At 39.8% G+C, this 20,191-nt stretch overlaps 1 protein-coding gene across 3 annotated transcripts in view; it reads right to left on the bottom strand.

Moving 5' to 3' along the window:
- Positions 1-865: 865 nt before the first annotated feature.
- The window catches only part of LOC117581774 (tyrosine-protein kinase Btk29A), a 47,867-nt gene continuing 28,541 nt past the window's right edge, over positions 866-20,191 (bottom strand). The window contains exons 2-10 of one of the 3 annotated variants that reach the window (XM_034269196.1): positions 16,829-17,083; positions 3,669-3,898; positions 3,470-3,586; positions 3,275-3,355; positions 3,083-3,213; positions 2,884-3,012; positions 2,048-2,820; positions 1,858-1,991; positions 1,646-1,786 (exon numbers count right to left, since the gene is read on the bottom strand). In XM_034269196.1, the coding sequence (XP_034125087.1) occupies positions 1,688-1,786; positions 1,858-1,991; positions 2,048-2,820; positions 2,884-3,012; positions 3,083-3,213; positions 3,275-3,355; positions 3,470-3,586; positions 3,669-3,898; positions 16,829-16,970 (1,836 nt within the window). In that variant the 5' untranslated portion in view covers positions 16,971-17,083 and the 3' untranslated portion in view covers positions 1,646-1,687. Of the gene's footprint in view, positions 1,787-1,857; positions 1,992-2,047; positions 2,821-2,883; positions 3,013-3,082; positions 3,214-3,274; positions 3,356-3,469; positions 3,587-3,668; positions 3,899-6,601; positions 7,164-16,828; positions 17,084-20,191 lie in introns of those variants that run through there. The other 2 variants (XM_034269197.1, XM_034269195.1) reach the window with 2 other exon arrangements.

The raw sequence follows: 20,191 nt of genomic DNA on the forward strand, positions 1-20,191 counted from the left end.
ATACTACATATATTTATAGTGTTCTATATGCATAGGCGAAAGAAATCAACTAAGCTGCGTATCGTATCGTTATAGTAGTGTAATTTGTAGATTGCATATTTGTTTTAGTCTGGATAGATTGCGAGATAGCTACTCCAAGGATACGGCGGAATGGCAGAAGGAATCATCTGGCTCTACACAACATATATTTGGTTACCATTAACTGTTATCTGTTACCGATTACCAATACATATGCATACATATATATATATGGTCATACGAAGGATGCTTACTGGCTACCACATAGTTTATATATATATTTCTGTATCAAAATCTGGTATCAAAAGTTGTACAAAATGTTTATTTTTTCGCCGTTTATTATTTTGGTGTTTTTTGTTTTAGGCTTACTTGATGTTTTGCAGGTTTTTGATTTGGATTCTGGTAGTACGTTAATATATTTTGTATATAGAGTCTGTGGCATAAGTCTATGTGTCTGTTGCATTTCCATGTTTGGTTCTGTTCTTTTCTGTTCTCTGTATTTCGGATTCTTGGCTCGCAAATATTTTTCTGTTCGTGAAACCGAATTCTGTGCAATGCAGTCGCAAAATTCTCGCAAAAAAATAAATTAAGCAAAAATAAAATGTTAAATGTTCATCATACATTTTTTATTTCGAATTTTTTTGTGTTTTTTTTTTTGTTTTCTCTCTCTCTCTCTGTTGTGTGGTTTTGCTTACACAAAATGATAAAATTAATTAAGTAAAACTCTTCATAAAAGTACAAGTAAAATATGTATAAAGATATAAATCATTTTTGCATACATCATTTGAGCGATTTAATTAAAAAAAATAACCAGAAGAATTCAGTTAAAATATAAAGCATATAAATGTCTCATGTCTCGTACTTTTTTGATTCATACTTTGAGCGTGGTAGAGAAATGATTATCATCAACGTAAATGTAATAAAAATCTGATGCAAAAAATTAAACAATAAATCACAAAACTTAGGCTAAGGCGCGCACACATAAAAATCTAAACTATCAAAAATTGTCCATCCATTATCCTTCTGCGGATTCCATTCAGTTGTTCGTGTGTGTGTGCAAAACATTTCGCTTTCGACTTGAGGCTTACATTTTAGTGTTTTTTTTTTGTTTAATGCTTAATCAGTTTTCTTGTTTCTTTTGTTTTTTTTTTTTCTTCTTTCGAGATACTCATAATTATTTTAATTAGCACATGGATGCGCTCTCTCTCTCTCTCTCTCTATGTGTCTCGCTAGCTATTTTTAAAAAAGCACAATTACACATCATTTATCATTTATGGTATGGTATGGTATGGTATGGTATATATATATATCGTATATATCTGAATCTGTTCCAATCATCATCATCCATTGTTATGTTTTTCGTGTGTGTGGAAATATGTATCAAAAATTGGACTATTAACTACAGTTTACTATACTTTATGTGACTGTTAGTTTTGCTTTTGCTTTTGCTGTTGCGTCTTCTACTATAACTAACAGTTAACATAATGATATCATTCGCTTCAGCTCATCAGCTCCGTCTCTATCCAAATAATCCATAAATGTCAGGGTGATAATAATCATAAACTGGCTTTCGCTTAACTAAAAACTTATGCATGTAAATCTCTATATATAATATAATATTTCTTATGCTTAATGCCTTTCTGTAAGTTAAGTTCAGTGCATGATCTGTTTAGTCGGTTAGCGTCTGGGCCACAAGTGCCAGCTGATCCATGAGCACACGGAATGCGGGACGCTCTTCGGGACCATGTGACCAGCACAACTTCATGACCTGCGCAAAAAAGATATGAAAAATATATTAGAGGTCAGCACTTTAAGGAAGAGCAATAATTCATTACTCACATCATAGATCTCCTTGGCACACGACTTTGGTTTCTCTAGGATAATTCCACGTTGCACACGCTCCACAACCTCAGTGTTCTTTAGACGACCATAAGGCATCTTGCCACAGGTGAATATCTCCCACATTAAAACACCTAAAAATAATACAAATTACCAACAGAATCTTTAGAGGCAAAGACTGTCCACTCACCATATGCCCACACATCACTTTTCGATGAGAATCGAGTGTAGTTAAGTACCTCGGGCGGTGCCCATTTGATGGGAAATTTGGTGCCGCCAGAGCTGGTGTACTGATCATCGAGCACATACCGTGCCAGGCCAAAGTCTGCCACTTTCACAACATTCTCAGAGCCCACCAGGCAGTTACGTGCCGCCAAATCTCGATGAATGTAGTTGTGACGCTCCAGATAGGTCATGCCCTTGCTGACCTGTATGCACATGTCGAGCAGCAGTCCCATGTTGCCAATGAGGGTCTTCTCGTGTCGCCGCAAGTAGTTCAAGAGCGAGCCATGCTTCATGTACTCGGTGACAATGTAGATGGGTCGATGCTTCGAGCACACACCGTATAGCTGCACGAGATTCGGATGCTGCAGCTTGGTCATGACCTTGGCTTCCTCAATGAAATCATCCTCGGACATGGTGCCCTCCTTCATCATCTTGACGGCAGTGTCTATCGAGCCACGCCATTTGCCACGACGCACGACACCAAACTGGCCCGAACCCAGCTCCTCCATCAGCATCAGTTCCATGGGATGGATCTCCCATTTGTCGTGAGACAAGCCCGCTGTTGGTGGCACCGGGCGATCGCAGGGCGAGGACTTCAAGCGGCAGGCCAAACCACCAGAGTTGTGGCGATGATAGTTGATCAAATCCGGTATGGTCTCGCAGCAATGCTTCTCGCTCAGATAATACTCACAGCGGGCATTCTGTTTGATGTGATAATGTTTAACATGCGATTGTGGACTACAAGGAGAAGATAATTATAGATGAATATTTGTGCTTAAAGTATCTGTTATTCCCACTTACACTTTGGTATGCAGCGATAGTGTATAGAGACCCTTGGTCGATGACTTGCGCACCACAAAGCAGCCCTCCTTGTCACCCTGTTTGAGAAGAGATTCGGCACGTTGTCGTGACATGTCGCCCACATACCATCTAGAAAATATAATATAAGAAGAATGATTATAGAGTCTCAAACGTTAAGGGGGCTCGCATCTTTACTCACTCGTAACGTTCGAGGCCCAATAGAGCCTTGGGTTTGACATAGTTGCTGGGTATATAGCCGACATTTCCCAATGTATCCTTGACCTTCCACCAGTGCTCTTGTGAATCATCAATGACTTCATATTCGGCATTCTATAAATGATGGAAGATTAATCTATGTTTGCTTTGAGATGTTTTTTATTTGATTGCTTACCTTTTCTAGAGATAAATCTCCACCTTCGATGGCCTTAAAGGGATACAGGGCCACCACCAATTTGACAAAATGTGAATTGTCCTGAAACAATAAGAGAATACAATTATTTGAGACACTTTTTGGGTTGAAATATCCCTAAGCAAATTCGTAGAAAAATGCAACGAAACTCTGCTATCTTTTGATCTAAATCCTCACCTTGGCTTTGGAATTTGGAGTTCCAGGCGTTGGTATACCCCCAGGCATATTGGCATCCAATAAAGTTCCGTTGCCGTTCAATAAAGTTGGCGATTGCTTGAAAGTAGTCAGCGAGGACTATGCGGAAACAAGAAAGTTGTTAACAATTTATCTTTTTGTGTGTGTAATTAGCGCACGACTCTGGCGTGCAACGACTCACCTGTGGCTGCAGCGATGTGGGCGTGCAACTGCCGCCTCCTCCGCCTACTCCCAGGCCAATGCTGCCACCGCCGCCTCCTCCTCCACCGATGACAACGCCGTTGCCGTTGCCCACACCGACGCCCGAGAGGCTCCCGGAGCTGTTGTGCTGCAAACTGAATTGACTGTTGGTCGTGGAACTGTTCGGACTGATGCTGCGCGTTGAATTCTGGGCTGGAGAACTGCCGTTGCCTGGAAAATATAAGAAAAGTGAAGGAAATTAGGAAATATTTAAGGGAAGACATTTTTAGTCATTTATTTTAGGACATACGAGAGTGAAGATTTGTTCATTTTAAAATTAATTAAACTATATTAAATTCATTCAATAACCATTTTATTTCCATCTTTTCTATCCAAATATTACCCGAATTCCATGCTCACTGAAACTCCCTCTCAAACATATGCAAAGTTCGTTTTCCAAGTCTTTTGTTTAATGGAAATTTTGCAGTCTGAAAAGAGCAACGTGCGAGTGTGCCCAGGGCTGTCCAGCCAATTAATTAGCCATCGACAGAAATATCGCCAAATCGCCTTAAAAATTGGTTTGTATATTTGTTTCGGTTGTTTCATTTTTTGCCATTCTTGTCAAGGTAATAATTAATTGGGGGAGACTGCTAACCGAGCGACACTGAAAACATTTGACAACGATTTTCAATGGTTCAAGGCATTTGTTCGCCCACAAAACTTCGATGATTGGATGAGCTGCGCTGCAGCCTGTCGTCGTTCGTGGACTTTGGTCTAAGTAAAAAACCAAAAAAAAACCGAAAAACTAAAACGATTTTTGTGTTATAATAACAATAATAATGTGGAACGTCAAAAGTGAACTCAAAAGTGTAACCCCAATTAAAGTGCTTCAGTTTGAGAAACAAATAAAGATAAAAAGAAACGAAACTTAAATGCCAGCGTCAAGAGACGTTGAGTGGGCGTTCGCTTATGCAATCTGTGATGGTGGTGGAGGTGCCCCCCCCCCCAATCCATGAGTCCATCATGAGTCAACCCATACCGTCCGTCGATCCGTTTCGTTTCCATGATACACATTTCGGCAACCACTTTGCATCGTGTGGATGGTTTCGTTTCGAGGAGGAGTGTGTTGTGCCTCAAGTGGGTGGCGCCTCTGCCTGGCAAGAATTGCGATCGAGCGATTGGAAAAAAGTGAAGGTTAAATCGTAAAGCGAAAGTGGCAAAGCCAGTGGCAAGTAGTTAGCGATTTCTCAATATAAAATATACACTTTTACATACATATTTATGTACAAATACATTTATTTATAATGATTCATATATGTACGTATGTATGTATGTATAATCAAGTGCTAAAATTGCCCTGCAGTTTGTGCCACCAACTTTCAATTGATAAGACAATTTTCTTCAACTTCTCCAGACACACATTTTTCATGAGAAAATCGCTCCGCCATCCACCATCCGCCAAGTCCAACTTTGAGCTACAACAAACAACAGCAGCGAAACGTGCGCCGGCAAAAGATGACAACAAAAGCCAAAGCCTTCGAGGCAGCACTCCAACAATTCATACAATATCTACTTGTATCGTACTCTTGTAATACCTAGGCACCTCCCCCCTGGCAGTCCTACTCCCATACAGATTGAAACTAAAATAGAAAGTTTTTCTTTCCCATAGCACACACACCATCAAAGATACATATACACACACTGTCCCAAGATACTTTCCGTACTCTTGCCGGTCGCTGTTTTCAGGCTTTTGTTTAACGATTTTCCAGCGCCATGCAAATGAAAAGCACTTGCGGCATTTTCACTCTCTCGTACACTCTATAATCATAGGAAAATTGCAATGTTTCCAACCAACAAGAGGTTGCTGTGTTTCATGCCTGTTTTTGGAGACTCGTTATGAGGCAGTGGCAGGGACAGAGCCAGGCCTTACTTTTATATACAGTTAAAAATGTAATGGAAATTTGGTTTGAATTGTTGTTGAAGAGCGTGCTACTTATGGCAGTAATATTGTAGAATTATCATTCAGTGCATCTGCATTAAGAGTAAATTTCTATAGGTTCCCCATTATTCCCCACAATTCAAAGAGTATCTCAAATTGTATGTATGATTTTCTCTTCTTTTTGCAAAGCAGGTTAGTTTTTCTTTAATCATTTCTCCACACACACACACACCTGCAAATTGGCCACAGCGGATGTACATTTTTCATTTATGAACGCGATGCTTCTCATAAGTTGCCTCATAAATGGTTTGGGGAGAGAGAGACAGAGTACTCTTATGCGGTGGCATGCATCACATTCATATGTCTGGCTATCCATCCACTGCTGGCCACTCCACTTGCAACACACAACATTTTGTCATTATCGCTGTACAAAAAGTATTTATAGCTAATTGTGTAATTGTCATTGTCTTTGCTGCAGTTTTTCACTATGCACGTCCCTCCTCTTTTGAAATTGTTATGCAAATTGCAATTCTTGTTTTTATTGTTGTTGCAGCTGCATCAGGCCTCGAGAATAACTCTCAGAGAAATCCAAACCGTTTTCAAACAGACTTTCAAACACGTGTTTGCTGGGTTGTATTCGTATACGTATTTGTGTTTGGTATTCAATATTCGAGCAGGTGAAACCACAATCCAACACATGATTGGACCGATGACTCAAGCAACCAACAAAGTGGAGAGAAAACGCCCACAAAATAATGCTGCGACAAGATCAGGGGCCACAACTATTCAAAGACCAATACAAGACGATAATAAAAGGCAAGACAACATGTGAGTTTTACACCAGGTCTAAAGTGTTCCTAAAGTTTTACAGAAATTAAAAAAAACACCAACATCTCAATCTGTCTCTTTTAATGCTAATTTCTTGTCCAATTTTTATGTTTAAAGAACACCTTATTCCCACATCATGCTGTTCATTGTTCCTTTTCGTTTCTTACCCAGCTTCAATGCCGATAAAAGCATCATAGTTGGTGCCTTCCTCGATATTCCTCTGTTGATAGAGAAGAGACTTCTTCGCGTTGGCTTCGAGAAGACTCCACTCTCCCACTCCACGAATAATCTATATATAGCAGTCCAGTCGGCTCGGCTCCTCTTTGCCGTAATTGTGTCAATTCACTTTCACATAAATCGTTCGTTCATTCAGTTTATACAGTATTTTTTTTCTTTCGATCTTTTTGTTGCTTTTGTTTTATTTGCAATTCTTTCAACTACAGTTTCAGGTTGTTTCTGTTTCTGTTTCTGTTGTTGGAAAACTGGTTTTATGGTTGCTTCCTTTTTGCAATTTGTTGTCGTAGTCGTCGCAATTGTTGCTTCTGTTGTTTCTGCTTTTGTTGTTGTTGTTTTTTTTGTTGCTGCACTGGCATTTTCATGCTAGCTATCGGTTCGGTTTGTTGTTGACCTTTAAGCGTCCGTCTACAAGCAGCGGCTTTTACCGTTAAGCGGCTCTCAGGCGGAATGGAGTGGCCCTCAAAAACGTATCGAGACGAGAGAGAGGTGCTTCCTGTGCTTCCACAAAGCAGTTCTTTCGGCAAAGCAGTTTTCAATATTTCTTCTTGATGAACTCTTTAGATTATTGTATTTATTTCAATATTTCAGTATATCAGTAACTATCTATTAATCTTCATTTTGTTGGAATATTTAATTGAATATTTCTTTATATTATTATTAAACTCAACAAACTTTCCGTAAAGTATTCAATAAATTTGAAGAATAATTAATTCAATAGAAAATCTTTTATCAATAATTATCATATTATTTTTCTCATATTCTCAAAATAATTTCAGTTTCCATTCATTGAATCATCTAATATTTTTTCACAATATTTCCACTCTTTTTTTGCCTCTTCTCATTTTTAGGCTTTAACGCTTTTCGCAGCAGACGCCATCTTGAAAGCGTTTTTCATGATGAAGAAAACAATTATTTGCTTGTTTTTTTTTGAATTAAACAAAACGATACAGTATTCTAATACTTCATCTAATCAAGACACAATCCTGGCACAAAAAAACACCACAACAAACAGCCCAACTTGATGAATTAATATTATTTCTTTTGATTCTTATTTCTCTTATAAATATAAGTAATTTTTTGTATTTTTTTGCGCGACGCCGATCTGTTTCAGTAAATGTTTAAAAGCCAACTGACTGAAATGGCAAATGAAATTTTTAAGCTACGAAGTGGATGGATAGCAACAACAGCTCGGCAGCGGCAAACAGCGAAGGTGAGCAACGACAAGCAGTTGCTTGTTGGCAAGTGGAGAGCAGCGGAACAACAGTAGCAAGCAGCAGCAGCAACAAGAAAGATAGCGGCTCCAGAGAGGCCGCAACTATGGATACACTTCCAAGATAACTCCTCCCCATAGTCATATGTATGGCTGCACCAACAAGTGGCCCAAGCGACACCAATCCAAAGCTTATTATGCGCGGATCCAAGACAGGAATGAGAAATATAAATAGATTATTCCATTTTGTATGCCTCAGCAACCAATAGACCACAATCGCTGTGCCCTTTTGAAAGAGTATCCAAATGGCTGAGAAAAAAAACCGACTCCAACACACACAGAAAAGGGGAGGCAGTAGGAGGAGGGGCCATAACTATAAAGTAAAACTTAATTGTAGCAAGACCCAAGCGAAGGCAGTGGCTACAGCAAGCAGTGGACTGGAGTGAAGTGGAGAGTGGAGCAAAGAGTAAAGTGGAGAGTGGAGAGCAAAGAGTATTGAGAGCAGAGCAGGCTCAACAAAGCAGAAGCCGCCAAGCGAAACGGCAACACACTTGAGCAACAGACAGAGACAGGAAAAAATATATAGAGATAGAAAGACAGAGACAGAGAGATCTCTGCGTTGAATGATCGCCCAGGGGGCAGAGTTCGGATTGCCTCTTCATTCGCTTTCAACCAAAAAGGAGCTAAAGCAGTTGGGTAAAGGAGGACATTGACCAGGAAAGAGGACTAATTGAAGCTGCAACATGTTTCAGTGCTGTTGCCACACGCACACGAAGCTCTCATTCTCAACTGTAAACTGAATTTATCATGAATTTTCCCTTTGACTGTTTGAACGGTAAAGTTCCACAAACAAAACGAAACAAAAGTTTAGCAACTTTTCGAATGAAGAGAAGAAAAAATTAAATAATGAAAATAAACAAAATGGAGCAGAAAAAAAACAAATAAAATGAGGAAAATACAAATAAAAAGCTCCCCTCCTCACGCTTGTATAATACGCGGAAAAGTGGATGGGAAAAGCCTCAAAAAAGACGAAATGAAAGAAGAAAAAAGTTAAGCTGCGCTTCTTGCGGTTTTTATTGTTGATTTTATTTGCTTTTATTTTGTTTTCTGTTTCTTTGATTGGTTTTTCTGTGTGTAAGTGTTACCAAAGCCAAAGACGAAGCCAAAGAGAAGATGAAGCAACAGGCAAAAATTGTGTGTAAAAGTGCGAAAGAGAGAGGGAGATGTGATATGATGCGGAGCCCATAGAGATGGCGTGGTGTGTGTGTGCCGGTAACGTAAGAAACTATGGCAACAAATGTAGCCAGCAACATGTGGCTAATAATGAACAAGTTGTTAGGTGTAAGGAATAAATTAAATGCATTCAAATGATACAAAAAAAATCTATACAAATTGTAAGATATGGTAAAAGATTAATTTTTTGTATTTCTTTATATAAAGGTTTAAGGTTTCTCTGTCATATTTGATTCAACTTTTATTCATATGTTAAGATATCGTCAAATTAAATGGTGATTAAAGTTAAGGTATAAAATTCAAACAATGGGATATTCCTTCAAGGTTCCCTATATGAACTGATGTTCCTGGATTTTATAAACCACATGCGTGCTTCACACTTCAAAATAAAATCGTTCAACTCCATTGCTAATGAACTTCCGCCTGAAAGTAGGCAACCGAAATACGCTAGAGTTTCTTCATTACACCGATTTTTTTCTCTTGCGGCGTCTCCTAAGGCTCTTGCAGCACTGACACTCCCCTGACTTGTTGTTGCCACTTTTGCCTCATCATCGTTTCTGCATCTTCTTCTGCAACAGCTGCTAGGCTGAGAGGAGCTGCCACACACCACAAGACCAGAGACCCCAAAAGCCAAGAGCCAGCGTTTGCTTTGCTAATTTGCGCCTCTTTTGTTGTTGCAACAACCACTGGGTCGGGACAGGGCAAGGGGCACGGCAGCGCGTGCAGCAACACCATCATCTGCCAACACCAGCAACACCAACAATGCAATTGCATTTTGTTAACATGAAAATTGTTGGTACGTGCAGAGGGAAACAAGAGAAGGGGCGGCACAAAGATGACGACGACGACGATGATGATCATCAAGCTACAGGAGAAGAAAAGGAGAAGCAGCTGCCACAAGTCTAAGCATTAGGTTTTATTTTTTTGCTCCCCAAAGACCATTTAGCGCCTTTAACAAATGAGTGGAAACGAATGAGAAGAGTTTCTATGAAAAGTTGATGCGAGGCACGAAAAGGGAGAATGGGAACAAAACTCTAGGAAAAACCTGAACAATAATAACAAAAAAGGCATGGCAAACAGATCAACGGCATGGATTTTATCTATGGACATGTAGACATCGGGAGGGTTACTTAGGCATGTGAATTTTTAAGACAAATATTTATGATTTAGTTTCAATATTTACTATCGACAGTTTTTCATTGATAACGTTACGTTTTGTGTACAATTTTTTCGATGAGCGAGACATTTACTAAGAAGAGAAATATCAGATTTATAGCTTACTTTTAAAATATATAAAATTGTATTACTAATTCCATGGATGTGCTCTCAACTTCGATGGATTGCATGCCACAAACCTCTTGCCGGACGTACAATACTTCTGCTTATCTTTTTACACTTAGGAATTACACCAAGAAATTCAATATTCAAATCAAATAGTTTTCCCATTCATTCATAAATCTTATAATTGCAAACACCAGTAGTGAGTTCCCTTCACTAATTCCCTGACTGATTGATGACTTCAGCCTGACGTTCCCATCCCATCCATATCTAATATACAACCTTATTTGTGATTTTCTACATACAACTTCCCACTTTGAATGCTTCCGTCTGGGGGCAGCGAAACAAATGCTTAAAATGCTAAACCGACAACGACTTGTTGACGAGTGCATAATTCCCTGCATTCCGTGCCATAAATTGGCCGTTCGGCACAGGTAATTAATCAACTGGCAAGTCGTGTAAAAGTACGATTAATTGGGGAAAGGAACACCCACCTAAACTAGACACAGATACTTCAGCTAGAGACACTCGACACTCGAGACAATTCAATCAACTGGCTATTCTGACAAACTTTTGTTCTCTCAGCACCAAAGGCAAAAACTTAATTGGAATTCCAAGCAGTTTTTGCGCTGTCGTTGAGAGTTTATTGATGTTGTTGAACTATTATTTGTTTATTCTTTTTTCTATATTTATGTTTGTTGCCCATAATTTTGTGTATTCATCGAGCATTCTGTCGAATGTTATTAACCTACATTTGCATAATAGAAACAAAAATAACAGCAAAATATTCACACCAACAATTACACTTTGTTGTCTCTTCGTTTCCTGTTTGATTATTGTTTGTTGTTTGCTTGCTTGCTGACTTTGACTTGACTGCACATTTTTCCCCCAACAAACAAATTATTTGTTGCCGCCGCATGCGGCATGCAACTTGCAAATTAGTTAACAATTTTCACACGCTTTTTTATGAGCTTCGGATGTAAACATTTAACCTTAATTTTTGGATGTAAGCAACAACAACAAATACCTCAAGCTCAAGTACGTAATAGGTGTTGTGTTTGGAGGTGGAATTTTCGTAGTTCCCGCAAAGAACTCCCATGGTTGAACATCCCTTTTGAGTAAGCAAAAATATATTAATTGCCATTTATAGCCCCACGAAACCATAAAAGACAAAAGGCCAAAATACACTTTAAAACTAAATTCTCCAAAATCCGAATAAATTGCAAGATGAGTTTCCACAGAAAAAAAAAACACACTTATTAACGAATAAACGCCCCGAAGTCTCTTAAGTCTTCCCCCAAAAATAAATGCAAAGACAAAGCTTTGGTTTGAATTTGTTGGTGATTTTAAACAATTGTCACGCCTACCCCGTGGGGTTTTATGTCCCCTCAATTAACACAACATAAAACAAACACGCAACAAAAGGGAAGATCTCCTCTATACACAAAAAAAACCATCAATCAACTACACAAACTATAAATAAATTTGCATATGAGAAATGACGTTCAAAAGTGTGTCTACATATGTATGTGTGTATTTCTGTATGTATAAAGCGGGCGTTGGAATGGTTGATCAATTTGATATAAATTTAGCTCGCAGCTTGCATTTTTGCTTTGTTTTTTTAGGTAGTCGCCATAATGAAATCATTTAAAAGAGAAGCCCAAAAGAAAAGCAAAAAAACTATCCACATATGCGAGCGCCACAAATAACTCTAGATCTACAGTTGTATATATATTTATATACTCCTCTCTTATATGCATATTTACATACATATATACATATATATAAAATCATAAACTTGATAAGCAACTTTTGTTTGTTGTTCCGATGATGATGCTCTTCTGTGATGTTGACCTTGTGGTGTGATGTTTATTTTCTGTTTTGTTTTTATGGTTCACTTTTTTTCGGGGTTTATCCAACAGTCTGTCAATAATTTTCATGGTTCTCGAATGCAAATTTACAATAAATATACTCGTAAAATGTGAAGAGACATATGTAAATGTACGAACCGGATGGATTTGAAAGATCTTCAGGTCGCCCGACAACAGAACAGAACTGATCCAAGACAGAGAAAGATTTACATTACCCAGGTGCAGCGCCGCATGATCCGGACTTTGTCTCTGAAAACCATCCGCCGATTACGTTGGGTCTTGTCTTTCGTTTTAAAGACAATTTACAATATCCATACATATTATTTAAATATGCTTTTTGCAACTGCTTTTAACTGCTTAACTGGTTTGGCCACTGACTGCCACGAAAAACCCCCCGCACCAGCAGCAACTTGCTGCCAGCTACCAGCTACCAGCTCCACAGCTCAGAAACGTGAACGTGTGCCATTGGCTTTGGCTTCCCACTTTATGCGGACTTTAGCTACCAATTGTAAGATATTTTTTGGTACAAATTTAATGCGAAGGCTCTTTCAAGTCGTTTGGAAGTGGACATCTCATCGAGCTGTGATTGAAACTTCGACTTCAACACCAATTTTCATTAACGGGATGATATGCACAGATGCAAATGAAAGCTGGAAACACTTTCGCCAATGTCGAGCGCATTTCAAACTCCCTTTTATCTTGACAACTCCACTGATCTGGCAGCATTTGCACTCGTTGCCACCTTCAACAACGCCCTTGACACCTTCCAATCAGTTTCAGCATCAATCAACTCTTCGGCAGGAGTTGCCTTTCCAACACTGCTATGCGTGCGAATGCATCTCTGCCTCAAAACGTTGCCGAACACTGACAAACGACAGACAGCATAGTGACATTGCAATTAGTTAAAATCAAAGAAAAAGTTTAAGTGTTCATATAAAAGGTAAAACCTCCGTAAATAGAAAGGATTAGGGGAAAGGGTTCTACATTTTCTGACTGCAGCAAAAAGAAGGAAAAAAAAAGATTATAAAGTTGGTTTAGTTATAGTTTACTAATTGCAGTAGATTAAAGATTGTCTTTCCGCAGAATGAAGAAAGATAAATGCAATGAGCAGGCGATGAAGTCTAACAATCAAATTGAAGATTCAGTGCAGAACCATAACCTGCACGTGCCTGTGGCGTTTGATGTCTCTGCTCATCAGAATTTAAACAAAAATCCACAATCGAGCGCTCAGAGCTTTGAATCAATGCAAGATACCACTGGAGGTAATTTCTCTCAACACTTTGAACTGCCTGGTGATTGGCAGAGTGATGAAATGCATTCGGAAGTGCTCGATCTTTCGCGCAGCTCCACAACGCATGGATTTCTGGATGAAGGTGATTCGGGAGTGCACGACCTTTCGCAGAGCTCCAGAACTCGAGATTTTCTACATGAATATGCTTCGCCAGTTCTCGAGCTTTCTCAGCGAGCCGAAACACAAGGATTCCTACAAGAAAGTGGTTCCGACGTGCTTGACCTCTCGCAGAGTTCCACAACGTCAGGAATTCTATATGAATCGCAGTCAGAAGCGCTCGATCTTTCGCTGAACACCAAAAAGCGAGTATTTCCATATGAAAATAGTTCTGAAGTGCTCGATCTCTCGCAGAGACCCCAAAAGAAGAGAATTCTACAAACAGATGGTACGGAAGTTCTCGACCTTTCACAGCGAGGATTTCTATTTGAATATGGCTCGGAAGTGCTCGAACTTTCGCATTGTGAGGGAGTCATCATACCAAACACACAGGATAACCACGAACCAATGGATATGGAATATAGCCCATTGAATGAACCATCTGAAATACATGGCGTTAATAGTTTATTGAATGCACAAATAGCACTCATCGAAGAGAAATTCCAGCATGCCCGCTTCTTCAAATAGAAGGAACTGCGGAGTGAAAAGACGGCCAAAAACTGAACTCACAGCATAACAATTATTGAAATTATAATTATAAACATAGAGCTATCGTTTTCGTTTGTTTTTTGTGCTTCTGGGAGATGCATTTGAAGATTTTTGGCCCAAATGGGTGTGTGTCCGTGGCTCTGTGTTTTGTGTCATTCGTCAGGAATGTGGCCAATCGGTTATGCTAACATTTACCAGCAAATAGACGCATTATCTCGCTCTAAAATTAAACCCACTTTTAGCGGTGCTAGCAGGTGCTACGTCTCCATCTCCGACTAATAATAATTAACAACTGCGTCAAGCGCGCGCTCGATTGCTTCTCCGAATTCGCATTGCGGCACGATCTGTGGTGTTGTGACGTCATTGGGCGGGCAATCTCAGGCGATTCCACATGCACGAAACACACAGAATTCTATTGATTTAATTATGGGAATTACACTAGGCGTATACCCTGTAATTTGAATAGAAGTTTCACAAGTTTGATGGTACAGCGAAATGCCTTAGTTAAAAGTTAAGTTAAAAGTTTTGGGAATCAATATTAACATCTAACCTCTCTATGTGTTCCCCTCCACGTACAGGGTATCTGGAAAACACTCCCTGTAAATGCGTTTAAAACGCAGCTTGACATGCACAGAAAAATTCAACAGCGCACAACAGCAACAAAAAATATACAAAAATCCGAACAAAATAAATTGAATGTTTCTGGTCAATTGATTTTGGTCAACTTTAAAGCCGAGCTCCGCTCGTTGCCGACAATCAACAAGTGGCATGTGGCATGGGGCCGAACGAATGAGGCTGCATGAGAGAGAGAGAGAGAGAGAAAGAGAGAGGCAAAGCTAGAGCCGACCTCTTGGGCTCAAATTGCAAATGCAAATTGCAAATTTTTGTGGTCATTGTTAAGTAAAGGCCATAAATAGACACACGGCAACGACAACGACAAAAGCAACAAGTTATTGTCAACTTTTGGCATGCAAAATCAGCTAAAAACGCAAATACAAAGACAAAACAAAATCCGTCAAAAGGCAAAACAAAGCCACAGACTAGAGAACAAATAGCACAAAACCGAAAGTCAAGCGTTCGAAAACGCACAAAAAAACGCTTCAAAATGGGCGTTCAAAACTAGCGACAGGGAAAGAAGAGCTGAAAAATAGAGCAGTATAGACCAAAAGCTCAAGAGACGAGTGAGGAATGATACAGCATGATTGAGCATCTTTCAATCTTCGTTTTCTTGGCTGTCACTCGTTGCATATGAAATTGCTATGCTAAAATCTTTTGCGCCTTTTATACTCTTTGAGAACGAAGGGTATCATTGGCAGTGCTAATAGAGAGCGAGTAAATATTATGACTCATATTTTTCAGGTATTAATTGTCTTGGATTCAATTTTGCCCCTGAGTACACTTTCTTACACCTCAAAACCAATACCTGAAGTGCATACAAAATTCGTTCTCTCAAACCCCAGCTGTCATGCACATTTTTCGCTTTACAGAATTGGCATTGATGCATTTGCCAGCCAGGAGTGAGGGAGAGACAGAGAACCAGAACGGGAATGAGAATAATTTGCTGCCTTCGCCTGGCACTTTCAGTTTTTATTGTGGATGAAGTCGCCGCCTGCTGCTGGCTGCATCTCTGTGTGGATCTGTGTGGATCTCTTGGGGCCAGTTTATCTTTCTTCTTTTTATTTTTTGTTCTTTGGGGCTTGGCTGCCGCCTGCTAATTGATTTCAATTATGCAATTGCTGTCTTTCCTTTCTGTTTTCTGGCTTTTATCGTGTGCCCGGCATCGTCTCAAGCTTCCAGCAGCAGATGGTGGTGTCTGCTAATGTCTGATCCTCCTGCTGTCTGCTGTAGTCTGCATAGTCTTGGCTTTTGCTCCAACTCTTACGAGGTTTGTCTGCTGCTGGCTGTGCCTGGCGATCATCTAATAACCGCCTGCCTGCCTGCCTGCCTGCCTGCCAACTCTCTTCTTCTGGCCATATAATCATGATAATTGTCAGAGAAGGAGACGAAGACGTAGCGGAGATCAGACTGTCGCTAAATGCTGACTTCGCAGCGAAGTCTTTTCTGCCATCAGCAGCTTCCATCGATGGAGACGCCTTCTTTCCGAGATGACTTGGCTTTTATCGAGATCTATATACGCGATGAGCTTTCATTTTGCATGCACTACAAAAAGGTAGTATCTAGCTATTGGAATCTTTTAAGCAATAGAGATATTATGGATCTTCTTCTGCGGAACAGACTGAGGGACTCTACTGCACTACGCGCCATTCGTGTAGGCATTTTGGGAATGCAAACGACCCAAGATCTGTTTATACAAGTACTGACACACTTTTCGACTTCCCTTGCACTGGGAATTTTAGTCCCGGGAAATTTCCAATACGAAGATTGTATGTTTATGTTTATTTTCTGTAAACTTTACGGAATGCAATGCATAAACAAATGCAGAAGGAAGTTTTTATTCCTCAAATATTCCGTAATACTCAGCCGTTGCACTCTTTTGCCTTGATTAAATCTAATTATTGTTGCATAAAACATTCCATTGCTACCCTCTATTATTTTATACGATTCATGTGGGAGAACCCGCAACCATTGGCAGGCATTCCGTGGATACGATTTCTTGTTTGATATTTACCTTCTTTGGTCTTGGAACTGGTCAGACTGTGACCGATGTGATTCCAAAAGTTGAGGCGGCACCCGAACACCTTCATTTCCTTGACGCGCTCCTTCATGTTGCCAATCACGCTCGTTTCGGCCAGACTCACGCAGGGAATCATTTGTGGAGGCCAACAGAACACAAGCAAAAAACACAGCTAGCGCTTTTCACGCTACTTTTTGACCAGTGATCTGTCTTTTCCGGGCTTCAACTTTTATTCTATTTCAATTGGAACTTCAATTGGCAGGGAAGGGAAGGGAAGGGAAGGGGAAGAAACAAATTTGTTTAGAGATTGACCGAATCGTGATTTGTTGGATTGTTGCAAGAGCAGTTTGTAGCCGAGTTCGAAGCGAGGTTTCGTAGTTCTTTTAGATTTTCTAGATTTGTTTTTTATTGCACTAATTCGAGTCACACACTAAGAGAGAGAGAGAGAGATACGTATTCGTAAGATACATTAACTTTGAGACTTAATGAGCTGCTGCTGCTGCTTCTGCTCAAGTACATTTGCCTTTGCGGAAGCACGAGGCTAAAAACTTATTTAAGAGCCCATCATAGACTTAATTGCCCCACGAAAAAAAAAACAATCAATCAAGCGAAACCACCAAAAATTTGATTCCTGTTTTGATCAGAGAATATCAAGTGCTGTGCTGCTAACGAAACGCACTGTTTGAATGTATGTTTACATAAATCTGTCATAAATCAAAAGAAAAGAATATTAATGCCTTTAATGTCGCAAAAAACGTGTCTTGTTTGTGGAATAATTCGCAAAATAATTCCCTTTTAAATGATGTTTTGCCATAGAATAAAAAAAACTGCTTGCAAAAATGAGTTTCGATTGCAGCATTGATGAGCGGAGTGGCTGCTGCTGCTGTTGCAACAAAAATGCTAATCGATGATGAAGCAGCAACCAAAGTCGGTTGAGGTTAACGTTAAACCGCCCTCAATCATTATCTTCAATCATCAGCTTCATTGATTTTTTTCTGTATTTTTTTTCTGCTATTGTAATTGTTCAAAGAAGCTAATGGTTGCATCCAAGATATTGATTTATGATGAAGAGAAGACATTGAACTAAATAGAACAAATTTTTCATTCATTTTCATTTGGTTTTTCAAATATAATTAGAAGAGGAATCGTACGAGTATTTATGAGATTTTGAAGTACATTTACTCCATCATAGGTAGCTCCAGCTGCGAACAAACCTTGAAACGCACCTTAGAAAAAAAAAACCCAAACAAACAGTCAATAATCTCTATGGCAGCCAGCACCCGTGGGCAGTGAGAAGAGACCTCTAGGCGCAATCGCAGTTCATTGAGCCACACTGCACAGGGGCGTTCGTCTCATTTTGGTAGCAACTGTTGGCAGAGGCAGCAGTCAACAGTCAGCGTACTGTAATTAACATCAATTCCAAAGACGAAAATCTAATGAACTTTCAAAATGATTAACGACAATCTGGCTTTTGCTTGAAATAACGCAAAAATAGGCGAGGCATTTAGGTTTTATTTGCAAACGAAATTGGGAGCAGCAGCCAGCTTTAAACGGAAATTCAGGTGCGAATTGTGGCGAGGAGAAAAATGTGAATTGGATTTTATGTGGGTTTTCTTGTGGTTAAGTTCTTCTTTTACTTGAACTCTCCAAGCCTTTTTCTTAAAACTTTTCTTTATGGGCCGTAAAATATCTGCATAAATCGCTTGTGACCTTGCCTGACCCTTCAACGGGAGATGAAAGATGATGCGAGCGCGATCCACGCCTCGAGGGGATCGAAAGGAAAGCTGCCAAAGAAACACAAAAATGGAAAAGAAGTCAAGCCCCGTTCAGGGCGTGGCGGTGGCAAAGTGAAAGAAAGCGCAACCGCTTTGACCTGATTCCGAAAGAGGTAAATGTAAGGCCCAGCGAAAGAGACAACAGCGGGAGCTGAAGAGAGGGAAGTGGGAGAAGCGTGAACAAAGCAAATCCGCCAAATAAATTAAAGCGGTCAAGCAGCAGCAACAGAAGAATTACTGAAAGGGAAGAGGCGGGCAGAGGAGTGGTGAGCAAAGTAGTGTGTCCCCTCAAGGGAAAGAGAGTAGCAGCAGCAGTAAAGCAGTGCAAAAGTGACAGCAGAATGATCATTCAAAGCAGTAGTTAAGCAGTTCTTGAGGAACATAGGAACAGCAAAGCAGTGCATAAAGGGAAGAGAAAGATAAGAGCTTTCGCTTGTCATGTTTTCTTCTCTCTTTCTCTCGTGTTTTGCTTCTTCTTTTCGGTTAGGTTATTTGGGTTAAGAAATCTTTCGAGAAATGAAATGGCACGTATCTGACCTTGACCCGCTCTCTGTGCGGTGCGGCGGTGTGCCCCAAACAACAACCATAAAAATGCAATTTTTATGAACAACAACGGGAGAGCCGCCGTTTTTTCTCGGAGTCAATTTACTTTTTGGCAAATTGCTAACGGTACCGAAAAGCCAAGTGCAAAGGGACTGGACAGGGGAAGGGGAATGGGATGGAGGGACTTTTGCAATACGCAAAAGAGTGCGCCGACTGCCAACCAGTTTGAAGAAAAACAGCAACAAGAAATAGAGAGAGAGAGAGAGAGAGAACGATCGGTAAAACTTGTTTCGAATTTGCAACCTTCGAAGAGGCAACCTTTTTTGTCGTTCTTGCTGGTTGCAACAACCGTTAGGCACACAGGATCCTATGGATCGATTCTTTCGAGCCACACAAGTGGTTTGGCCTGTTCACTGGGATAGAGGGGAGTTCTCCTGCTCCTCTACCGATAATTAACATGGATAATGGATAACACGCTCTTAGGTACCTGCCACACACACACAAACCACACACCGCTGCCTCTCTTAAGTACTTCCCATTTTGTACACAATTTTACTGTTTGCTCATTTGTTAGGATCTTCTTTTTTTTTTGTATTTTTTTTAAGTTGAGTTTTCTTCTACACTGTAAACGATAGTTTCCTAGAAGTTCCTAGAAAATTCCAATTATTTTGTAACAAACAAAATTATTGTGCCCCGAATTTTATTCTATGACTGTTCAACCTCTCATTCCCATTCCCCTTTTCAAAGCTTAAGTTACATATTTTTCTTCAGTGTATCTTCAGTTTTCATAAGTTTAAAGATCCCAATCTGTATACCAGGAATGAAACACTGGATGGGTACAACACACAAAAAATTAACTGCTTTAATCGTCGGCCATCAAAATATTTGTAATCCAAAAACATTTATGACTCCGCACGGCCGGTAGTTACATACAGATATCTTCGTACACTTTACAGAGTTACCAAATTTAATGTTCCTCTTCTCTCACCATATGTGAGATTTTTATGACCATCTTTCCCTATCTCTGCCCTCTCATTTC

This window comes from Drosophila guanche, unplaced genomic scaffold (assembly GCF_900245975.1).
Source record: "Drosophila guanche unplaced genomic scaffold, DGUA_6, whole genome shotgun sequence".
In the NCBI taxonomy this organism is placed as follows: Eukaryota; Metazoa; Arthropoda; class Insecta; order Diptera; family Drosophilidae; genus Drosophila; species Drosophila guanche.